At 43.1% G+C, this 22,983-nt stretch overlaps 1 protein-coding gene across 1 annotated transcript; it reads right to left on the bottom strand.

The window, feature by feature from the left end:
* Window positions 1-5,306: 5,306 nt before the first annotated feature.
* On the bottom strand, window positions 5,307-14,412 carry KNSTRN (kinetochore localized astrin (SPAG5) binding protein). Its single transcript, XM_020872372.2, has 9 exons — window positions 14,074-14,412; window positions 13,816-13,910; window positions 10,655-10,784; window positions 9,802-9,846; window positions 8,870-8,975; window positions 8,606-8,699; window positions 7,597-7,652; window positions 6,766-6,840; window positions 5,307-6,068 (listed from the first exon to the last, which is right to left on the bottom strand). The coding sequence occupies exons 1-9, from the start codon at window positions 14,280-14,282 to the stop codon at window positions 5,937-5,939; spliced, it is 942 nt and encodes a 313-aa protein (XP_020728031.2). The 5' UTR covers window positions 14,283-14,412; the 3' UTR covers window positions 5,307-5,936.
* Window positions 14,413-22,983: the final 8,571 nt, after the last annotated feature.

The raw sequence follows: 22,983 nt of genomic DNA, 5'->3' as shown, positions 1-22,983 counted from the left end.
CAGGAAAACATCTATTTCTGCTTTATTGACTGTGCCAAAGCCTTTGACTGTATGGATCACAATAAACTGTGGAAAATCCTGAAACAGATGGGAATTCCACACCACCTGACCTGCCTCCTGAGAAATCTGTATACAGGTCAGGAAGCAACAGTTAGAACTGGACATGGAACAACAGACTGGTTCCAAATTGGAAAAGGAGTACATCAAGGCTGTATATTGTCACCCCGCTTATTTAATGCAGAGTACATCATGAGAAACGCTGGGCTGGAAGAAGCACAAGCTGGAATCAAGATTGCCGGGAGAAATATCAATAACCTCAGATATGCAGATGACACCACCCTTATGGCAAAAAGTGAAGAGGAACTAAAAAGCCTCTTGATGAAAGTGAAAGAGGAGAGTGGAAAAGTTGGCTTAAAGCTCAACATTCGGAAAACTAAGATCATGGCATCTGGTCCCATCACTTCATGGGAAATAGATGGAGAAACAGTGGAAACAGTGGCAGACTTTATTTTTGGGGGCTCCAAAATCACTGCAGACGGTGATTGCAACCATGAAATCAAAAGACACTTACTCCTTGGAAGGAAAGTTATGACCAACCTAGGTAGCATATTAAAAAACAGAGACATTACTTTGCCAAAAAAGGTCCGTCTAGTCAAGGCTATGGTTTTTTCAGTGGTAATGAATGGATGTGAGAGTTAGACTGTGAAGAAAGCTGAGTGCCGAAAAATAGATGCTTTTGAACTGTGGTGTTGGAGAACTCTTGAGAGTCCCTTGGACTGCAAGAAGATCCAACCAGTCCATCCTAAAGGAGATCAGTCCTGGGTGTTCATTGGAAGGACTGATGCTGAAGCTGAAACTCCAATACTTTGGCCACCTCATGCGAAGAGTTGACTCGTTGGAAAAGACCCTGATGCTGGGAGTCATCGGGGGCAGGAGGAGAAGGGGACGACAGAGGATGAGATGGCTGGATGGCATCACTGACTCGATGGACACGAGTTTGAGTAAACTCCAGGAGTTGGTGATAGACAGGGAGGCCTGGCAGGCTGCCATTCATGGGGTCGCAAAGAGTCGGACTTTTGACAATACAAGGTAAAATCAGGGAAGTAAGGAGAGAGAGCCAGAGACAGAGAAGAAAGAAAAGAGAGTAAGAGGGACATAGTGTAGGTACAGTAGTGAAAGTTAAAGGGCAAGATTAAGAAGATTATCATTTGCCAAGATACATTTTGAACTTTATCAGCAAGCATCAGTAATCACCCGGATTTACCTCTGCCAGACTTTGGTGCTGGCCATAGCTCACTTTAACAGCAATCCATTAAGACAGACATTATCTCTACTTAACAAGTAAGAGATTAGATTGAGAGAATTTGCAAAAGACCAGTTTTTAGTGAGCAGGCTGGGATTCCAACCCAGATCTGCCCTGATGGGAATGGGCTTCAAGCTGGTTTTTACATCTTAATTTTAAAACCAATTCTTAATCTGTCACCCTCGCTCAAAACCTTTATGTATGTAGATTCTTTCCCCCAATACCCAGATGCCATCAACTAATACCTGTAGTTTTCTTGTGTTTCAAATTTTTAAAATTAATTTTTATTGAAGTATAATTGATATACAATATTGTGTTAGTTTCTGCTATACAGAAAAGTACATCAGTTATATATGTATATACATATATTCACTCTTTAGATTCTATTCCCATGTAGGTCATTACAGATTACTGAGCAGAGTTCTCTGTGCTAAACAGTAGGTTATTAGTTATCTATTTTATATACAGCAGTGTGTATATGTCAATCCCAATCCCCCAACTTATCCCTCTCCCCACGCTTTCTCCCCCTTGGTAACCATCATTTTGTTTTCCACATGTGACTCTATTTCTGTTTTGTAACTCTATTTCTGTTTGTAACAAACATACCGTTATTGTTTTTTTTTAAATTTCACATATAAGTGATATATTTGTCTTTCTCTGATTTAGTTCACTCAGTGTAACAAGGTTTAGGTCCATCCACATCACTGCAAAGGGCATTATTTCATTCTTTTTTATGGCTGAGTAGTATTCTATTGTAGATATGTACCACATCCTCTTTATCCATTTCTCCATCAATGATGGACAGTTAGGTCACTTCCACGTCCTGGTTATTGTAAATAGTGCTGCAATGAACATTTGGGTTCACATATCTTTTTGAATTATGGTTTTCTCCAGATATATACCCAGGAGTGGGATTGCTGGATCATGTGGTAGCTCTATTTTTAGTTTTTAAAGGAACCTCCATGCTGTTCTCCATAGTGGTCAAATCTTTCTTTATACCTTTGCTGTCATGGTCCTAATACATTTGATTCCTGTTTTCCTGATGTCTTTGACCCTATTCTCTTAATCCTGCCATCCATCTTTCATACAGTGCTAGATTCATTTTCCCAAACATTCATTATGGTAATTACCTCCTCAAAATGTGTTAGTGATTCATTATTACCTAGATTCATGGTTCCCAGACTGTGAGCCATGACACCACTGGGCAGCAAGCTCCCTGGGATGCTACAGAATAAGCTTTTGGGGAAATCACAGTGATACATGTTAGACAACATGTGAACTACTAGCTTGAAGAAGGCCAATTTCAAGATTAGATCACGCAATATTCCTCTCAGTATCAAACAGGGAAGAAGGGTGGTAGTGTCCAGTTTGATTCTAAGGTCTGAGAAGCTTACGTGCCCAACATCCTGTTAGTAATACTTGCAGTCATTTAAAAATAAAAATACCTTTAGACTTTTGTGTATTCTTTTGTCAAATATCTATTAAGTTGTTAGAACATTAAGTGCTTATTGTTTGGATATAAAAAAATAGAACTTTTACATGTTTATTTTGGCATATCATAAAATATTGAGATACTAGGAACAATGAACTGAGACAGTTTGGAAACTTCTGGCCTGAGTGGTAAAAATCTACACCTTCTGCCTTGGCACTTAAGGTTCTTCAAAACTTCTAGTAACACCATGTATCCATAAACATCACATATGGCATATTACAAGTGTTCCCTTAAGCATCAGAACTAATCTCTTATCTTGAACCCTCTGACCAAACCAAATCAGTGTTCTTACTCAGTTCTTCAAGACTCATCTGAATATTCCCTCAAGTTTTTTTTTCAGTCTCTCATAGTTTTTTCTCCTTGGATGTTCCAATTATTCCTTCCTTGGGTTTGACTTGCTAGAACGCTCACAGACTCAGATCTGGTTTATTATAAAAGGATATAATTCAGGAACAACCAGATGGGGCAAGGGAGGGGGAAAAGGCATGAAGCTTCAAGGCCCTGTATGCACTCCTCTCCCCTAATCTCCACATATTCATCAACCTGGGAAGTTCTCAACCCTCTAGCTAGCCTCTCCAAGTATTACTTTTCTGTCAACTCCCAGGCTACCTCCTTCATCAAGCCTTCCCCAACCAAATTAACTCAGTTAACTACTATAGCACATAACCATATCACAGGACCCACTGTGTAATAAATTATTGCTTTTGTTATTCACCTTTATGTCACCTGTGCAATATTTCGCTGCGTGTACTGCAAGCATCTTTGAGGTTAAGAATGTCATATGACATTAAAGTTTCCCATAGCAACTAGCAATGTGGAGGGTGCAAATCACATGGAGCTTAGGTAATGCATGAATTTATTCAGGCTCCAGACCAGAATAAACACCCACACACCTCCACGTGTAGAAAATGGCAATGGAACAGAGGTTAGAAGGCACAGGAGAAAAGGCAAAAGTGCACAAATGCTGATTGCTGGTGCAAAGCAGAACTGTGGGCAAAGAGCCCCTGAGGCCAGGCCTCGAGCTAACAGAATCTGTACTTTGGGAAAGATGAGTCAGGGAGGGGCTGAGATAGGTTCATTCTTAGGAGTTAACTAGGGAGGCAGGACAAGGAGGTGAGGATCTCACAGCTGCATTTCCCACCCCTTCTCTCAAGAAGTAGAACTTTTAAGGGGACCAGAAATGCCAATTACAGATTTACTTGGATAAATAACCTTTTGGGGCTTCCTTGATGGCTCAGATGGTAAAGAATCTACCTGCAATGCAGGAGACCTGGGTTTGATTCCTGGGTCAGGAAGGTTCCCAGGAGAAGGGAATGGCCCACCCACTCCAGTACGCTTGACTGGAGAATTCCATGGACAGACGAACCTGGTGGGCTACAGCCCATGGTGCCACTAAGAGTTGGACACAACTGAGCGACTAACACTTTCACTTTGTTCTCAAATAACCTTTTAAACTATAAACATCCTGAAAATGGTTGGAATATCCAGCTCTTCTCACTGTGCATTATTTAACTGGGTTTCCCCCTCAAAATATTTGAGACACAATCAACTGTGTGAATGCTATATGGGCATGAAGGCAAAGAATTTTAGCCCTATAAATTAGTGTGGGATATTACTTGACTTGATTGGGTGCCTCTGGACAGTCCCAGTAATACTGAAGAATAGGGGGAGTTGATGAAGAAATTGGGAGGTGCAGGGAAAAACGGGAGATGGCTAAAGCCAAAGTCTGCCTAGTTTGACTAAGAAATGAAATATGGGGAATTCCTGGGAGGTCCAGTGGTTAGGGGCTTCCCTGGTAGCTCAGACGTTAAGAATCTGTCTGCAATGTGGGAGACCTGGGTTCAATCCCTGGGTTGGGAAGGTCCCCTGGAGGAGGGCATGGTAACCCACTCCAGCCTTCTTGACTGGAGAATCCCATGGACAGAGGAGCCTGCAGGCTACAGTCCATGGGGTCACAAGGAGTTGGACACGACTGAATGACCAACCACACCAGTGGTCAGGGCTCCACACTTTCACTGCCAAGGGCCCGGGTTCAATCCCTGGTTGGGGAACTGGGATCCAGTAAGAAAAAAAAAAGAAAATGAATTATGGCCGCGCCTTTGGTGAACCATGGGGGGAGGAGGGGGAGAGAAAGCCTGCTGTGGACTTCATTTGAATAACGATCCAGCGGGCCAGGTCCAGGATTGGTCACGCAAGGCAACAGCAGAGATGAATCATATTTAGGAATACAGGCAGCTAGTGACACAAACCTGGTGGAAGGAGTCTGGTACACACTGCTGCAAACAGGCAACACCCACAGAAGACTAACTAATGGTCATAGAAGAGGGGGTGGGGACGGGGGGCCAGTTACAGAGCACTTAAAAATGAGTAGAAGAAAAATACTCTGGGTTAAATAGAAGAAAACCATTCTGGGTGAAATTGTAACTTTGAACTTGCTAACAGATTAGTTCAATAGTATTCAGTGGCCATATTTAGATTAAAAAGCTAGTTTCATTTGTCAATGTTGCAGTCTGAATAGTTACAGAAATATTTATTTAAAAGTAACACTTTATAAAAAAAACACAGAAATGATTTAGATTAAAAGCTCCAAGTTGTATTGTTTCATACCTGTTATTGCTATCTATACCTTCACCCCATTATGAAGCCATTTCAGGTAACTTTCAGTTCATAAATTTACAGTGAGGTTACAGAGCCCAGCCAGGATGGGACAGAATGTGTTCCAAGTTAGGAAGGGACGTGACTCCTCAGTGATGTCTCCCATGAGCATGTATGCTTCACTGTTTCTTTCTGCACATCTTCTGGCTTCTCTGGTTGTGGCTGGTTTAGAGTCTCCTGATGCTAATGATGTGCTGCTTTTTGATCCTAGGAGGCTGATCCAAGCTTTCAGGCCCCCTCTCCTGTAGGCCCTAATTATGAACTGTGAGGTTCAGGAGAGCTGGACAATCTGAAGGCTGGGAACGAATGCTTGCTTAAGGGAGGAATTGCCATTCCAGCATCGATTGTCTTTAATCCTACTGCAGAAACTGTTTTCATTCTGGGGATGGTGAGTCCTAGAAGATCATGGCCAAGAAGCAGATGTCCTAAGTAGCTTCCTCTGAGAGTCTATCCCCAAGAGAGAGCCATGTGGCCACCTGCTTTTTATCATATTTCTAAGAGCTGTTCCATTTCCTCAAGGGCTGCTGTGAAATCATTTATTTGACTGCTACATAAGGTCTGTTGTTCAAGGAACTGGGCTCTCTCTTCTTCTTTCATCTTCAACTTTACCTTTAAGGCCTGCACGGAAAGACATTAAAAAACAAGAAACCCCACAAAACATTGACTCAGAAAAGACAATATAATAACCAGAACATTCTGTTCCATTGAGGAAGACCACTGGAATACTGACGCACACTATCTCTTTTTAGATTTATCTGTGTTGGCTTTAAGAACTGTCTTTACTACAGAATCTGTTATCTCAGCTGGAGCACTGAAATCCTCTAGGATTCCATGTAGTATTCCATGGTTCATCCAAGCAATTCAAAGTCCAGCCCCAAGAATCTGGGTTTCCTATTACAGGTTCCCCTGAGATATCAAGTTTCCACAGCATAGACTTCGCACAGGTGTCAACTCTCACCTGGAGGAATCTAGCATGTTGCACACTGTTTCGTGCCCTGTGGATGTGAACACTTCTAAGCATCTTTAGAACAAAAAATTAGTTGAAAAAAATGGTGAAATCAAAGACTTGGAATTTAGTTAATAGTAATGCATTAATATTTGTTTCTTAGTCCTGACAAATATACCAGGACAATGTAAGATGTTAATATTAGGGGAATTGAATTCTCTATTATTTTTGCAACTTTGTCACAATCTAAAATTGTTGCAAAATAGTTTATTAAAAATGAATAAACAGATAAATAAAAGAGTCCTCCAGAGACCCTCCTATTGTAGTAAGAAATGGTAATTTTGCCTTGGGGTGATGTCTGCCTCTCACCTGTAACTCTTCTATCTGCTTTTTGGCTGTTTCGTTAAAAAGCTTCAGTTCATCTTGCAAAGTTTGTAACAGCAGCTAAGAGAAAAGCAGAAGCAAATATAGTAGCAGATCTTTATTGAAAGGTGAGAACTTTTCTTCAAATAAATTCATCTCCTCACAGGAGTTGAGATTAGATGATCACTAATATCCTTTGCATTCGGTCATTTACTGAGTGTTCACACATGTGTCGGGCTCCTCTGAGAAACGGAGTTCACAGGAGGGACAGAGGACTACACCTCCACATGCTCCGTGCTACACAGGCCAATATGAACGAAAGGCAGTAGCCACTGAAGGGGTGACTAAGTTGCCTTGGGGAGCTGAGGAAGGTATCCATGCCTAGTATTCTAAGATGACAACCTATCTTCCTGGGGAAGAGATCACAGAAGCTCAAAAAGCTTTAATCCCAAACAAATTACCTTCCTACTTCCGGGAAGGAACCAAAGAGAGGACAAATTTAATTCAGGTTGGACCTTTGTAAGACACAGTTCTTAGCAAAGGAATAAGGGGGAAAATTTGATAAAGCATAGAACAGAGAAACCAGAAAGCTGTCTCCACTAGTCCACCCTACTATGGGTTTTAATGTAGTACGTTTTCAACTTAGACTCACTTATTTGTAAGCACAAAATCACCCTTAAGGAAAATATGCTATTTTGAGTACACACCCAACCACCCTCTTCCTGGATAACCAAAGGCTGCTTCATGGGCTTTGCCGAACATATGGCAGAGACCCATTTAGATCTGCAAGGCCCCACTCTCACTGGCCCCCTCGCCCCCTCACACCTGCCCCCTCACCATGGAGTCCATGTGATCTGCGGTGGAGTCCTGCTGTGACGCCAGGGTCTCACTGCCTAAAACCAGTAGAAACAACAGAGTCAGCCCTGCCTAGGGAATTGCAACTTAAAAGAAAATAAAAAGCCCTCCACAGGAGTATTCATGAGGGAAACTTCTCTGAGGGTCTGGGCCTGGACTCTCTCCCCTGAGCTTTCACCTCGGCAGGGTCCCCCATGCCTGCTCTCCAGAGCTGGATTTTACTTCCCCTTCCTCTCCAGGTATGGATATGGCCAAGACTTTCTCCTCAGCTCAGCAGAAAATTTTTCCAAAAGAAATGTATAGGTTTTGGGTCTGTTTACAGTACATAAAACTATTTCTAAAATCTTTATAGGCCTTCAACATTTTTAATGTAAAAACAATGCATATATATAGGCAATTAAAATCATGCAAAAATGTAACTATAATGAATATATCCTAAAATGCACTATTTTAATGGCAGTATTCAAAATCAGTACTCTAATTCAAAGAAGCCTGGACTCCTTCCCTGGGCATTCTTAAATTCCTCAACTCAGGCTCTCTGAAAGTCTCTGGGTAATCCCTTCTGCTGTTTCCTCTTTGTTATAGACTGCCCTCTAGGGACAGGGTAAGAACAAGAATCACATTTTAACCATCATGACTTAGATTATTAGCCAGCTTCAGTATCATCTCTCTCTCTCCACCCATGAAGATTCCGTGTGGGCCATATCCCTTGAAAGAAAGAAGATATTTCTGACCTATTTGCAAGATCATACCTATCAGCATCAAAAGAATGGCATAAAGTGTTCAGGTAAGAAAGAGATAACCCTCTCTACACAACATCTGAAACACTCTTGGGCAGGCAGAGTCAACATCACCAGAGACCAGAGAGGAGCTCCCTGAAGTCTTCAGGGCTTTGCTAGGCAACCCCTGCCCTGACCAGGTCAGCTGACACACAGCCCAGAATCACTCAGGAAAGGGTGCATGCACTGACTCCTCCGAAGGCAGTTCTTACCTGGGTTGAGGCCTTTGCTTTCTAAAATTGCCAAACAGTTGTCCTGAAACTTCTCCAGCAGCTCTACTTTTTGAGTCAGGTCCTTCAGCTCTCCCTGTTGGGGTGAACATGCAGGCAGGTCAGGCCCATCCCATTCCCCGGGAACAGCCACAGCACAAGCCCAGTGTCTTTTCTGCCTGCCCTCAGGACCAGCTGGTGTGGTCCCTCAGGTGTCCACACGCATCACCAGGGCAGCTGATGGCAGAGGTCTGGTGGGTCTCTTACCTGAGTTTCAATCAATTTCTGATGCAACTGCTTGTTGACAGCCTCTAAGAGCTGGTTCTTATCCTTGAGCTCTTCTTCCGATTTCTGTTTACTTAATGGTTTGTAGCTGTAATGATAATTGTACTTAGATGAAGAGGTGGAGGGGTTAAGAGTATGAGCTATGGAGTTACACAAACTGGCTGGTTCAAATTCTGGCCTCACCACATAGTGGAATATGACCTTCAGAGAGCTCTGTAACCTCTCAGGTTGTTACCTTATTTGTAGAATACCCTCACCTCATATTATTATTATTGTGAAGGATAAAGGAGAATACACGTGCAATTCATGGCAGAGTTACTGACCCATAGTAAACTTTAATCAGTAATAGCCATTATCATCATCAATACTGAATCTTTTTAAAGTTCTCTGAGTCTGTCTTAACAGTAGTTTGTCTTTAGAACTTTTAAGACATGCTCAAATAATAGATGTGGAATTATAACCCATTTCTACAAACTTTCCAGCTTATATTATTTCTGCCTTCGGGACTGTAATGGCCAAGCAAGCCTCAAGTACAGAAAGATGCAGCCTTCTCCAAGATTTTACCACCAGCAGTAGAACACTCATTTTGAAATTACTAACACATGCAGATTCTCCCATCCTGAGGGCTTCCTGCTCTTGTTAATGGGCCATCACTGGGTTTAAGCAGTGGCCCTGGCATGGAGCCCCCAAACTCCCTGTTACTCAAGATTGTCACATCACCGACTCTTGTCCTGACATTGGGTTTTAAGCCTGGCTGTGTCTCACCCCTGAAAATTCCATTCCAATTTCTGGGGTGGCACCAGACTCCAACATGGTAAAACAAGTCCCATGAGTGATTCTGAGGTACAACCAGAGCCCCACTCTGTATTAAGCCCCACTACCCTAAAGTGGTGGCCAAGTTTCCTGATGCTCACCTCTTTCTGAGGTTCCTTCTGGAGGTGTCTGTAGCCTTCACCTGCCTGGAGAAGCAAAAACAAATCAGGATGTTAACTAGCCTTACTGTGGTGATCATTTCACAGTATTTACAAATATCAAATCACTATGTTGCATACCTGAAACTAACACAATGTTATATGTCAACTATACCTCAATTAAATAATAATAACAAAGGAATCAATCACAGAGAATCATGGTACTGTTGTTACATATGTTGTGAACAAGGCAGAACAAAAAGAACTTGATTTTCTAAGGCAAGAACCAGAGGTTACATACAGTGCAGACAGTACAAGCTTGAGAAGCTCTGAGGCACCACGCACTTTTGTTTCCACCCAGACTATTGAAAAAGGCTTATGAATAGGGAATGGACTCCCTTCCTGACCACTTTGACAGCATGAGAGACCTGCTCCTGCTCAGAATGGTATAGCTACCTCATGTCAACCTGACTCAGTGGGAGCTGAGCACTGGGGGAAGGATACACACACACTACACCAGGCTGACCTGTGCTCACACCGGCAACTTAGGCTCACAACTAGCACCCACCTGCCATGACTACCACTTAGGGCTGGTGTTTGGCTGCAGTGCTGCTATTTGTACATGCAGAGCAAATGCTGAGAGAGGAAAAAAATATCTATCATAACCCTGGCTGCACCTCTTCTGAGCTGATCAACACCAAGGGTTCTGAAAAACAGCTCAGCAATGCTGTGATGCTTTGGGCCACCGACTACAGGCCAATCCATCAGACACCTTGTGCTCTCAAAACCCTAATTCTTGATACTGAACAATTTCTAACCAGAAGTTCTATTTGGATACCGATATTCTGACTCTCACCCATTCTCTCGTCTAGGTTTGATGACTTTTGTAACATCATTCTCTGAAGCTCCTGAATGAGGTCTGGAAACATCAACTTCTTTGGACTTAACAGGTAACTGGCTCTTAAAAGTGGCTCGAGTTTGTGCATCTGCAAAGGAAAACAAGAGGGTGAAACCTCACACATCATGAACAACAGCTGCCAACTCTATAAATCCTGAAGAATAAAACTGATGGACCAATTAGGAATAGAAACCAAAATTCTTTAAATGTGATAGTGCAGTGTGTTTGAGGGTGGACAGAAGCTTGACAATACAGCAAACCGAATGGCCAGAGGGTGTAGATGTGAAGCTGGAGATTCATATAAGCAAAGAGCACAAGAGGCAGTGTGGCTGCCAGCAAGGTAAAATACAGCTGGACCCTGCCTCACACAGCAGTTCAATGGGACTATCTCATTCTGCTCTTAAGCACTCTGCCTGCTCCCCTAAGCTACATGCAAGCTGATTCAAGCTTCAGGTGTTGCTTAGTTGTTTTGACCAGACTGGCTCACTAACTAGTTCTCTAAGACAGTGGTCCCCAAACTTTTTGGCACTAGGGACCAGTTTCCTGGAAGACAATTTTTCCTCAGAACAGGGGTGGGGTGGGGATGGTTTCAGAATGCTTCAAGTGCATTACATTTATTGTGTACTTTATTTCTATGATTATATTATCAGCTTCACCTCAGATCATCAGGCATTAGATTCTGGAGGCTGGGACCCCCTGGTTTGCAGATGTCTTTGACCTCAGCATCTAGGAGAGTATCTGGCATATTAGCAAAAATTCAAAACCTGCTTACTGAGTAAACAGAACACGTCACAGTTTCACAGACCATCTCTAAACTAGCTCCTTTCGTCATCTTCTCCTTTTCCATGCTGGCCTTTACCATCCATTTTTGTTTATCCATCTTTAAGTTTAGAGTTTCACATAGGTTCCTTATTTGGCATTCTGTTCTGATCCCGGTAGGCTATTGCCAGATAACCAGAGAAATGGCCCTGACATTCCACTCTTCTTCCCTAGAAGAGGGCATCTGCCTCCTAGCCCTTATGCTGCCCTCCACCACACACCTTTCTACCACCTTCATTCCATAGCAAATCCAAGTAACTAGTTCTAGAGTTAAGTACTCACCCGACTCCATCTAATACATGCAAAGGATTCTTCTACTTTATACCAACTTTCACTTTGTTTATTGTAAAACGGCTCCTTTTAAAACCTGTGTCCATACCCTGGTTTCTGAGAAAATTTCACATGCCCCGAGGCAACTACGCCTATATGTCACAATCACTGAGCCCGCCTAGAGCCTGTGCTCTGCAACAGGAAAAGCCACCACAATAAGAATCTCCCACTCTCCAAAACTACAGAAAGACTGCACAACCAAAAATAGAGTTTGACCTATCTTAAGTTGAAGAAATCAACAATTAAATCAAGATGAAGAATGATGTACAAAGCACTGGATTGCAGGCATTAGGAAACTTTGTGTTTGATAAAGATTTATTTTGATGACTTTAGCTGCACAACAGTTTGGAATAAATATGATTTCTCAGGCTAACAAATTTTTTCATTTATAGGTACACTCAATGGGCACTGACATCCTATTTTCCACACTCTTTCACACAAAGCAAGTATTAAAAGGGTTCTTTCTGTTATCTGTCCGAAGTAAAAGGTAACCTTGGGTGAATGAATTTACCTTCTCCTCTCTCAGGTATTAATAAGTCATACATGATAAGAAATATCTCATGTAAAAAGGTATCAACAGCAAACTGATCAAAATTAACACTCTTCATTGACTAGAATTGGTTCCAATAACCCATATTTGTTAGAACCTAAGGATGGTATTATAGGAAAAATTTAGCAGGGTTTAACAAAGACTATCTTCTTAAAATGAGAGATGCTAAGGCGGGAACTGGATGGCTAGTGCCAAGGATGGAAAGACTAATTTTTCACTGTATATCATTTCCAAACTTTGGATTTTTAACATGTGTATATGTTACCTGTTAAAAAAAAAAAAAAAACAAACTAAAAAACAACCAACCCTTGCCTAACATCAAAAAACCTGGAAGGCAGCCTAAAAATGTTAAAATATTGAGGTTACATATGACTGTAAAGCTGGGACAGAGAAAGAAGCAAAAAGATGAAAACTTCCAGTTTGGGTGGGGAGATGTCAGTTACTCCCCACTGCACTAAAGACACCACTTTCTAAGGGAAAAGCAGTGTAAGACTGAATCCAGTTCCTCCATCAACTCCTAAGCCCTGCTGATGACAGGATTGCCATTCAGGTGTTCTGAAGCAATATAAGACAAACAGAATCCTGTAAGGCCTTTGGAGAAAAGCCTATTTACTTCACAGGTCAATCCTACTACCCTCATCAATCAGTTGCATGGAGTCACCTGGGAAAGGATCCTAACTAGCTGCTTCAAAACCTTCCACCACCACCCGGTTCTCCTGTTTGAAGCCAATTCTCTGCTATAATCTCTAGATTACACAACTCGACAATTGCAGAATTTAGATGATTTCAACTGCAAGCTGAGTAACACAAAGCAAAATGGCAAAGCAATCAAACATTGCTTTTAATCATGCCTCTTCTCCCAAAGTTCTGGAGCATTAGTTAGGCCTGATCCCTCTCTCTCACTTTATTCAACAAATGTTTGCTGAGAATGTACTATATAAAGGACACTGTGCAGTTACAAATGGGAACCAGACAGGGTGTGAACCCTACTGCTTCTCCCTAATTATCCTGCTTTTTCAATGACTCTCGTCTCTCCCTGACAACAAACCCAGTCCCTCCAGACAGCCCAAGTCTGGAAATAAAACTGATACGTATAAAATGGATCCCTAGCTTACTGTGAATAATATTGTAGAATAGTCAGCAACTTGAATCTAATTGGTGAATGCTGCAGAGTTTGGTCTGAAGAAGCAGGGGGGTGGGGCAAGTCTAAATTTCTACCTTACTGCCCTTCCCCTAACTCCCATCATAAACTAGACAGCCCGGCTCCTGGGGAGTTACTAGGCTGTTAAAGCCGGTAGAATGCCCTCCCTTGCCGGTGCCACCCATTCCCAACCACAGATTTGACGCCCCCAGACTCCTGGCCTGACCACCCCAGGGCCGGTTCGCAGTGCCAGGGGGCAAGGGCCCCGTGGACACCCACCTGCGGGCAGGCCGCTGCTCAGCACACAGGAGGGCTGCAGGGTGTACACTGTCTTAACCACGCTGGTCATCGTAACGAGGCGGCACGGCTGGGGCCTAGAAGTTACAAAGTGAATGGTTACCCAGGGCTGGGCCAAGGAGACCAAGCAGGCGGAAGCCCCAGGAGAGCGCGACTCATGAGAGCGAAAATCCTCCATTCCCAGCCCATCCCATCGACTTCCCACATCCAGCCCAGTTTCCTGCCCCGTGAGAGCCGAACCCAGGTGCCTGCTGCTGCTGCCCGCACGCCTCGTCGCTCTGGTTCAAAAGATGCTCGGCAATAACTGCCGAACCACAGACCGCGTCTGCCGCCTGGGTTTCAAAGGGAAACTTCCGGCGATCGGGCGGAAGCGGGTGTGGTGCGCTCTCCGTAGGCGGCCATGTTGTACGGCATCCACTGGAGTGGGCGATGTCTTCGGCGGCTGCCATACTGTACGGAAGATCTGAGTCGAGGCCAGAGTTTGAGCTTCCTCCCGTTGGGTTTAGAAGTCCCCAGGTCTGGGCGAGGGAAGGGAAGTGGTGTACTTTGCCGTCTTGAATGGAGCTATGAGCCACTGGCGTCATATTCTGGCCTTGAGACGGAAACGCAGTCACGTTTAGGGTCCTTGTCACAATCCTTCTCTTTATTTGGTCTGTGATTGTTAGGGATGGTGCATGATGCCGGAAAGCCAGGAGCACAGAGGGAGATTGGTAGGAAAAAAACCTACACGGTGGAGAGTGGCAGATGAGATTTGGAGAGGGCTTGTGAGCTGAAATACCTGAGACACGTATTCTCAGTCCTAACTTTTAAAACACTTATCCAGAATTTAAGCTGAGATTCCAAGCTACTCCTAGCCAATGGGGCAGAGTTCTTTAACATTTAGTGCGCTAATTCATTTCATTCAACAAATATTCATTGAGCACCTGCTTTGTGTCAGACCATAATTCTAAGTGGGTGGGTTGGATGAGGACAACAAATATGGAGACTAACTTGGGCTGTGCCCTCCTGGAGTTTACAACCTAGGGACCAGCAAATAATCATACAAACCTGTCAATTATATCTCAATTAAACTAGAAAAAAATATGTATTTATCAACTACAGTAAAACTATTAGGGGAGAGTACAATGTGCTGTGAGAGAAAAGCAGGGAAATCTAGTTTAAATTGCAGAGTCAGGAAAGACATCTTATGTGATGTTTGACTAAAAGGAGGGGGGGGGGGGTAGGAATTAACCAGAGGAGGAATTCAAAATCCCAAGGTAAGAATGGGCTTTTCTTCAGTTCAGTTCAGTCACTCATTCATGTCTGACTCTTTGTGACCCCATGAACTGCAGCACACCAGGCTTCCCTGTCCATCGCCAACTCCCAGAACTCGCTCAAACTCATGTCCATGGAGTCAGTGATGCCATCCAACCATCTCATCTTCTGTCGTCCCCTTCTTCTCCCGCCTTCAATCTTTCCCAGCATCAGGGTCTTTTCCAGTGAGTAGGTTCTTGGCATCAGGTGGTCAAAGTATTTGGAGTTTCAGCTTCAGCATCAGCCCTTCCAATGAATATTCAGGACTGTTTTCCTTTAGGATTGACAGGTTTGATCTCCTTGCTGTCTAAGGGATTCTCAAGAGTCTTCTCCAACATCACAGTTCAAAAGCATCAATTTTTGGGCGCTCAGCTTTCTTTATAGTCCAACTCTCACATCCATATATGACTACTGGAAAAACCATAGCTTTGACTAGACAGACCTTTGTTGGCAAAGTAATGTCTCTGCTTTTTAATATGCTGTCTAGGTTGGTCATAGCTTTTCTTCCAAGAGCAAGCATCTTTTAATTTCATGGCTGCAGTCACCATCTGCAGTGATTTTGGAGCCCCCCAAAATTACGTCTGTCACTAGTTCCATTGTTTCCCCATGTGTTTGCCATGAAGTGGTGGGACTGGCTCAGAAAGCTGAGTGCCAAAAAACTGATGCTTTTGAAATGTAGTGTTGGAGGAGACTTTTGAGAGTCCCTTGGACTGCAAGGAGATCCAACCAGTTCGTTCTAAAGGAAAGCAGTCCTGAATATTCATTGGAAGGACTAATGCTGAAGCTGAAACTCCAATACTTTGGCCATCTGATATGAAGAACTGACTCATTTGAGAAGACCCTGATGCTGGGAAAGATTGAAGGCAGGAGGAGAAGGGGACGACAGAGGATGAGATGGTTGGATGGCATCACCGACTTGATGGACATGAGTTTGAGTAAACTCCGGGAGTTGCTGATGGACAGGTGTCGGGACCAGCTCAACAATGAACTGACCTGAGGGAGCAGTACCGCAGAAGAATAAGGAAAAATAAGACTCAGAAATAAAGTGAGGATCAGGGGGCTGATGCCATTCATAGGCAAAAGCCCAGATCCTAATCCTTGCATACCTTTTATTGTTAACATCTACTTCCTTGTACAGGCTCTAGAGATTTCTGTTCTTTACAATCAGGGATTGTAAAGATCAGGGATAAAGATATAAAAGGCACAGTCCTCAATGTCAAACCTTCAGACCTTTCAGGACTCTGTTTAGCCCTTCGGCCAGTGACGCCCTTTCTCAGCCACTCCCTCAAGGCTGTGGTTACGGAAACATTCACTAATGGTTTTCCATCAGTCACATCAGTACTTCAACAGCTTGTTTTCAAGATATTTTTCTACGATGTACTTTTTACTGCTCCGAGCCCTTCGCCTGGGGGTGATAAGAAAGTCATTTATTTTTCAAAGAAACCCTATTAATTATAGTAGAGGCCTGTGCATAGCCTATTCTCTACAACAGGGAGGCCTGGTGTGCTGGAGTCCATGGGGTTGCAAAGCATAGGACATGACTGAGCGACTGAACTGAACTGAACTGATGGGACTGGATGCCAAGATCTTAGTTTTCTGAAAGTTTAGTAAGCCAACTTTTTCACTCTCCTCTTCACTTTCATCAAGAGGCTCTTTAGTTCTTCACTTTCTGCCATAAGGGTGATGTCATCTGCATATATGAGATTATTGATATTTCTCCCTGCAATCTTGATTCCAGCTTGTGCTTCATCCAGTCTGGCATTTCACATGATGTACTCTGCATATAAGTTAAATAAGCAGAGTGACAATATATGGCCTTTACATACTCCTTTCCCGATTTGGAACCGTCTGTTGTTCCATGTCCAATTCTAACTGTTGCTTCTTGACCTGTATACAGATTGCTCAGGGGGCAGGTAAGATGGTCTGGTATTCCCATTGTTATGCCCGATGTCCGAATCCCCGAGTGGGAAGAGAAAAGGCTTCCAAGACAATGCAACTCGCAAAAAAAGGTAAGTTTATTGCTGACTCGAGTCAGGGCTCCCGCCGCGCGTCCAACGCAGTGGTACTGGGTCAGAGAGCGCTGAGCTCAAGCTGTTACCCAATTTATAAGGTGTGCATAAGCAGTTGGTAGCTGGCTTAAGCCGATTGGTTACATGTTTGCAAAGTAATCTTATTGGCCCAAACCTTCGCGGGCTTTTTTCAAACTTGGGCGTTTGCGGGCTTTTCAGCTTTCCCCTGATAGGTTCCCTTTTTCTTGCTAGGTGCATGTTGATTGGCTGGCTCCTGGTTACGTGATGGGGGCGGGGAATCCCACCATTTCACGGGAAACCAAAACCCAGGTCCAGGCCGCCTGCCAGCCCCAGCAGCCCCACACCATCTCTTTCAGAATTTTCCACAGTTGTTGTGATCCACATAGTCAAAGTCTTTGGCATAATCAATAAAGCAGAAGTAGATGTTTTTCTGGAACTTTCTTACTTTTTCTGTGAGCCAATAGATGTTGGCAATTTGATCTCTGGTTCCCCTGCCTTTTCTAAATCCAGCTTGAACATCTGGAAGTTCTTGGTTCACGTACTGTTGAAGCCTGGCTTGGAGAATTTTGAGCATTACTTTGCTAGCATGTGAGATGAGTGCAATCGTGCGGTAGTTTGAGCATTCTTTGGCATTGCCTTTCTTTGGAATTGGAGTGAAAACTGACCTTTTCCAGTCCTGTGGCCACTGCTGAGTTTTCCAAATATGCTGGCATGTTGAGTGTAGCACTTTCACAACATCATCTTTTAGGATTTAAAATAGCTCAACTGGAATTCCATCACCTCTGCTAGCTTTGTTCATAGTGATGCTTCCTAAGGTCCACTTGACTTCGAATTTAAGAATGTCTGGTTCTAGGTGAGTGATCACACCATTGCGGTTATCTGGGTCATGAAGATCTTCTTTGTATAGTTCTGTGTATTTTTGCCACCTCTTCTTAATATCTTCTGCTTCTGTTAGGTCCCTACCATTTCTGCCCTTTACTGCGCCCATCTTTGCGTGAAATTTTCCTTTGTATCTCTAATTTTCTTGAAGAGATCTCTAGTCTTTCCCATTCTATTGTTTTCCTCTATTTCTTTGCATTGATCATTGAGGAAGGCTTTCTTATCTCTCTTTGCTATTCTTTGGAACTCTGCATTCAAATGGGTATATCTTTCCTTTTCTCCTTTGCCTTTAACTTCTCTTCTTTCCTCAGATATTTGTAAGTCCTCCTCAGAAAACCATTTTGCCTTTTTACATTTATTTTTCTTGGGGATAAAGCTGGAGAGATAGGAAATCAAATGGAAATCAAAGTCTTTGTAGGCCAAAAGTAGAGAGATTTCTTTTCTTTTCTTTTTATTTTTATTTTCTTTTTTTTTCCATTTATTTTTATTAGTTGGAGGCTAATTACATCATTACAGTAGTTTTTGCCATACATTGAAATGAATTAGCCATGGATTTACATGTATGCCCCATCCCAGTCCCCCCTCCCACCTCCCTCTCCACCCGATCCCTCTGGGTCTTCCCAGTCCACCAGGCCCGAGCACTTGTCTCATGCACCCAACCTGGGCTGGTGATCTGTTTCACCCTAGATAATATACATGTTTCAATGCTGTTCTCTTGAAACATCCCACCCTCGCCTTCTCCCAGAGTCCACAAGTCTGTTCTATACATCTGAGTCTCTTTTTCTGTTTTGCATATAGGGTTCTCGTTACCATCTTTCTAAAGTCCATATATATGTGTTAGTATACTGTAATGGTCTTTATCTTTCTGGCTTACTTCGCTCTGTATAATGGGCTCCAGTTTCATCCAGAGAGATTTCTTAAGACTAATTAGAAGTCATTGAAATATTAGAGCAGGAGAGTGTCATTCAATATATAAATATTTTTGGCACACTGTGTGGCTTGTGAGATCTTAGTTCCCCAAGCAAGGGGCAAACCTGGGCTGCTGGCAGTAGGAGCCCAGAGTCCTGTCAGGCTAGTGTATGCTCCTCGGTTCTGTCTCATCACAACAAAGATTTGAAGTGAAGGACACTAAAGCCCTCGGCACGTCACAGCTCTCGGGTCTTGGACATACCGTGTTATAGCTCTCAGGTCTCTAACAGACCGTGTTACAGCTCTTAGACAAATCAGTGTTACACCTCTATTTTATTTAGAAAATAGCAGGGGAATCCACCCTCCAGGCGTGAGGGAATAGCGTTGGGGGGACGGCGGGGAAGAGAGAGCGAGCCCTTTGGCTCCTCTTTTTATATGTTTTTTCCTCCCCCCGGGCCTGCCCTGTGTAAATTGGGCTGGCCAGGAGTGCTGTTTGTTCTACTTGAGGTTCTCACTCAGGTCCTTGGACCTTCCTTTGACCTTCCTTTGACCTTCCTTTGTTCTATTTTCGTGGGCTTTTCCCTTCCTTGTCTTTTAGCCACCGCCATATTTACATTTATATTTTTAAATGTTTCCTTTGGTTACTCCATGGACAATGGATTGAAGGGGAGCAAGAGAGGAATTGGAGAGACAGTTGGGAGGCTACTCTAATCATTCAAGTGAGAGATTATGGTGGCTTGGATGGAGAGAGGCAGACATATTTAAGACCATTTTTGGAGGCAGAATCTCAGGACTCAGTGCTAGATTGCATGTGGGAGAAGGAGGGCTGAGGGGTAGAGAGATCTTAAGGATGACTGCCAGGCTTGAATAATCTTGTGGGTAGAGTTGAGAGAGTTCATTCTTAGGTAGGTTGATAAAGAGTCTAAGATCCTCGAGGAAGAAGAGGTCTGGGGCCCTCAAGGAGGAGAAGGGGGTCCAGGGCTCTGGAGGAGGAGAAAGTGACAAACTTTTTTCCCCCTACATTGCTTTGTCTTAGTCCCATAAAACGTTTTTTCTTAAACTCCGAGTTGTTGACAATATTTAAGACTAACTTTCTTTAAGCCCAGAGCTAATGATTATTAGCTTATCATTAAAGCTAACGGTTATTAGCTTCCTTGATGAATCAGTTGGTAAAGAATTTGCCTGCAATGAAAGAGACCCTGGTTTGATTCCTGGGTCAGGAAGATCCACTGGAGGATTAAATAGGCTAACCACTCCAGTATTCTTGGGTTTCCCTTGTGGCTCAGCTGGTAAGGAATCTGCTTACAATGCTGGAGACCTGGGTTCTGTCAACTACAAATTGGCACTTACCAAGAGCATTGCCAGTGACTGAACAACGAAGGCACTTGCCATCTGCCCCTACAGAGACTGAACACCATGCTGCTATAGCTGTTGACCTTCAACAACCCCTGAGGGAATTCAGGGTGGAGTGAGGCACTCTGTGCTCCAGGGAATCTGCTGGGGCAGGTCTTTAGATAGTTGGATATTTTTAGGAACAGATTTTATGACCTCAATCCTTGCATCTCAATCCTCAATCTCCTCATATCTAGAAATGCACTAAATCCCTTCATGGTGACATCAGATCCTCATGAATAACAAAAAACCATTTGTAAAAATTAGTGCTTCATTGTATTGAACTCCCCCTTCACCAAAACCTTATATATTGACCTTCCGCCTCTGCCACTTTGGAGCAGTCTCTCAGAACTATCTGAGATGCTGCCTCCTGGGCTGCAGTCCTCATTTTGCCCCAAGTAAAACTTAACTTGCAACTCTCAAGTTTTACATCTTTTTTCAGTTGATAGTTTGATCCCTGGGTTGGGAAGATCCCCTGGACAAGGGAAAGTGAAAGTGAAGTCGCTCAGTAGTGTCCAACTCTTTGTGATCCCATGGACTGTAGCCTACCAGATTCCTCTGTGGGATTTTCCAGGCAAGAATACTGGAGTGGGTTGCCATTTCCTTCTTCAGGAGATCTTTCCGATCCAGGGATTGAACCCGGGTCTCCCACATTGTAGGCAGACGCTTTACGGTCTGAGCCACCAGGGAAGTCAGAGAAGGGAAAGGCTACCTATTTCAGTATTCCGACCTGGAGAATTCCATGGACTGTATAGTCCATGGGGTCGCAAAGAGTTGGACAGGACTAAGTGACTTTCACTTTCACTTCAGTGATTAAATAATGAAACAACTCATCTTGTTCAAAGGTATGTTTTTCCTTAAGCTCTATACTAATGATTATGATTTAGAAAAGGCAGAGGAACCAGAGATCAAATTGCCAACATCTGCTGGATTATCAAAAAAGCAAGAGAGTTCCAGAAAAACATCTATTTCTGCTTTATTGACTATGCTAAAACCTTTGACTGTGTGGAACATAAAAAACTGGAAAATTTTGAAAGAGATGGGAATATCAGACCACTTGACCTGCCTCCTGAGAAATCTGTATGTAGGTCAGGAAGCAACAGTTAGAACTGAACATGGAACAACAGACTGGTTCCAAATTGGAAAAGGAGTACGTCAAGGCTGTATGTTGTCACCCTGCTTATTTAACTTATATGCAGAGGACATCATGAGAAACACTGGGCTGGATGAAGCACAAGCTGGAATCAAGACTGCTGGGAGAAATATCAATAACCTCAGATATGCAGATGACACCACCCTTATGGCAGAAAGTGAAGAACTAAAGAGCCTCTTAATGAAAGTGAGAGGAGAGTGAAAAAGTTGGCTTAAGACTCAACATTCAGTAAACAAAGATCATGGCATCTGGTCCCACCACTTCATGGCAAATAGATGGAGAAACAGTGGAAACAGTGGCAGACTTTATTTTTTGGGCTCCAAAATCACTACACATGGTGACTGCAGCCATGAAATTAAGATGCTTACTCCTTGGGAGAAAAGTTATGACCAACCTAGACAAAATATTAAAAAGCAGAGATGTTACTTTGCCAACAAAGGTCCGTCTAGCCAAGGCTATGGTTTTTTTCAGTAGTCATGTATGGATGTGAGAGTTGGACTCTAAAGAAAGCTGAGTGCTGAAGAATTGATGCTTTTGAACTGTGGTGTTGGAGAAGATTCTTGAGAGTCCCTTGGACTGCAAGGAGATCCAACCAGTCCGTCCTAAAAGAACTCAGTCCTGAATATTCACTGGAAGGACTGATGTTGAAGCTGAAACTCCAATCCTTTGTCTACCTGATGTGAAGAGCTGACTCATTTGAAAAGACCCTGATGCTGGGGAAAATTGAAGATGGGAGGAGAAGGGGACAGCAGAGGATGAGATGGTTGGATGGCATCAGTGACCCAATGGACATGAGTCTGAGTAAACTCTGGGAGTTGGTGATGGACAGGGAGGCTTGGTGTGCTGCAGTCCATGGGGTTGCAAAGGGTCGGACACAACAGAGCGACTGAACTGAACTGAATGATTATGAAACACAATGTATCTTGCTGGAGTGGATGTTTCTCCTTCCTAACAAGAACATTCTGATTAATCTTTTTATTTTATCTTAAGTGTATGTTGTGAGAGTGGGTCTGGTGAGACTTTTCTATTGTTAGTTCTAATCTTGTTAATTTAAGATGTATGTTGTAGGAGTGTGTCTGGTAAAAGTATATGAAGGCCTTGATAAGACTAGGAATGGGGCACTCTCTGTTCCCCTTCTGATGTCTATGTCAACATAGAACTTCTGCCACACAAAAGTTCTGAGTGATCAAGCCTGGTTCCTGGTCCCAAAACTAAATCTTCTTCTTCAGAGATCATGAATCCGACATTATTCACTGTAAGCTACCAGAGTCATTATTTTGTGTTGCAGAGAGATTGAGAGTTCAGTTTTGAACATGACAAACCTGAAATGCCTTTGAGACATTCAAGTGGAGCTGTCAAGTAGGCAATTGAAAATATACCTTTGAGCCCAGAGGAGAGCCTGGATTGGTTATGGGCATATATATATATATACACACACATATATGTACGTACATACATATATACATATGTATATATGTATTTAAGGCTTCCCTG

Source organism: Odocoileus virginianus, chromosome 6 (genome assembly GCF_023699985.2).
Source record: "Odocoileus virginianus isolate 20LAN1187 ecotype Illinois chromosome 6, Ovbor_1.2, whole genome shotgun sequence".
NCBI classification, from domain to species: Eukaryota; Metazoa; Chordata; class Mammalia; order Artiodactyla; family Cervidae; genus Odocoileus; species Odocoileus virginianus.
Note: the sequence above shows the minus strand (reverse complement) of the source record. Positions and strands in the feature narration are given on the sequence as shown.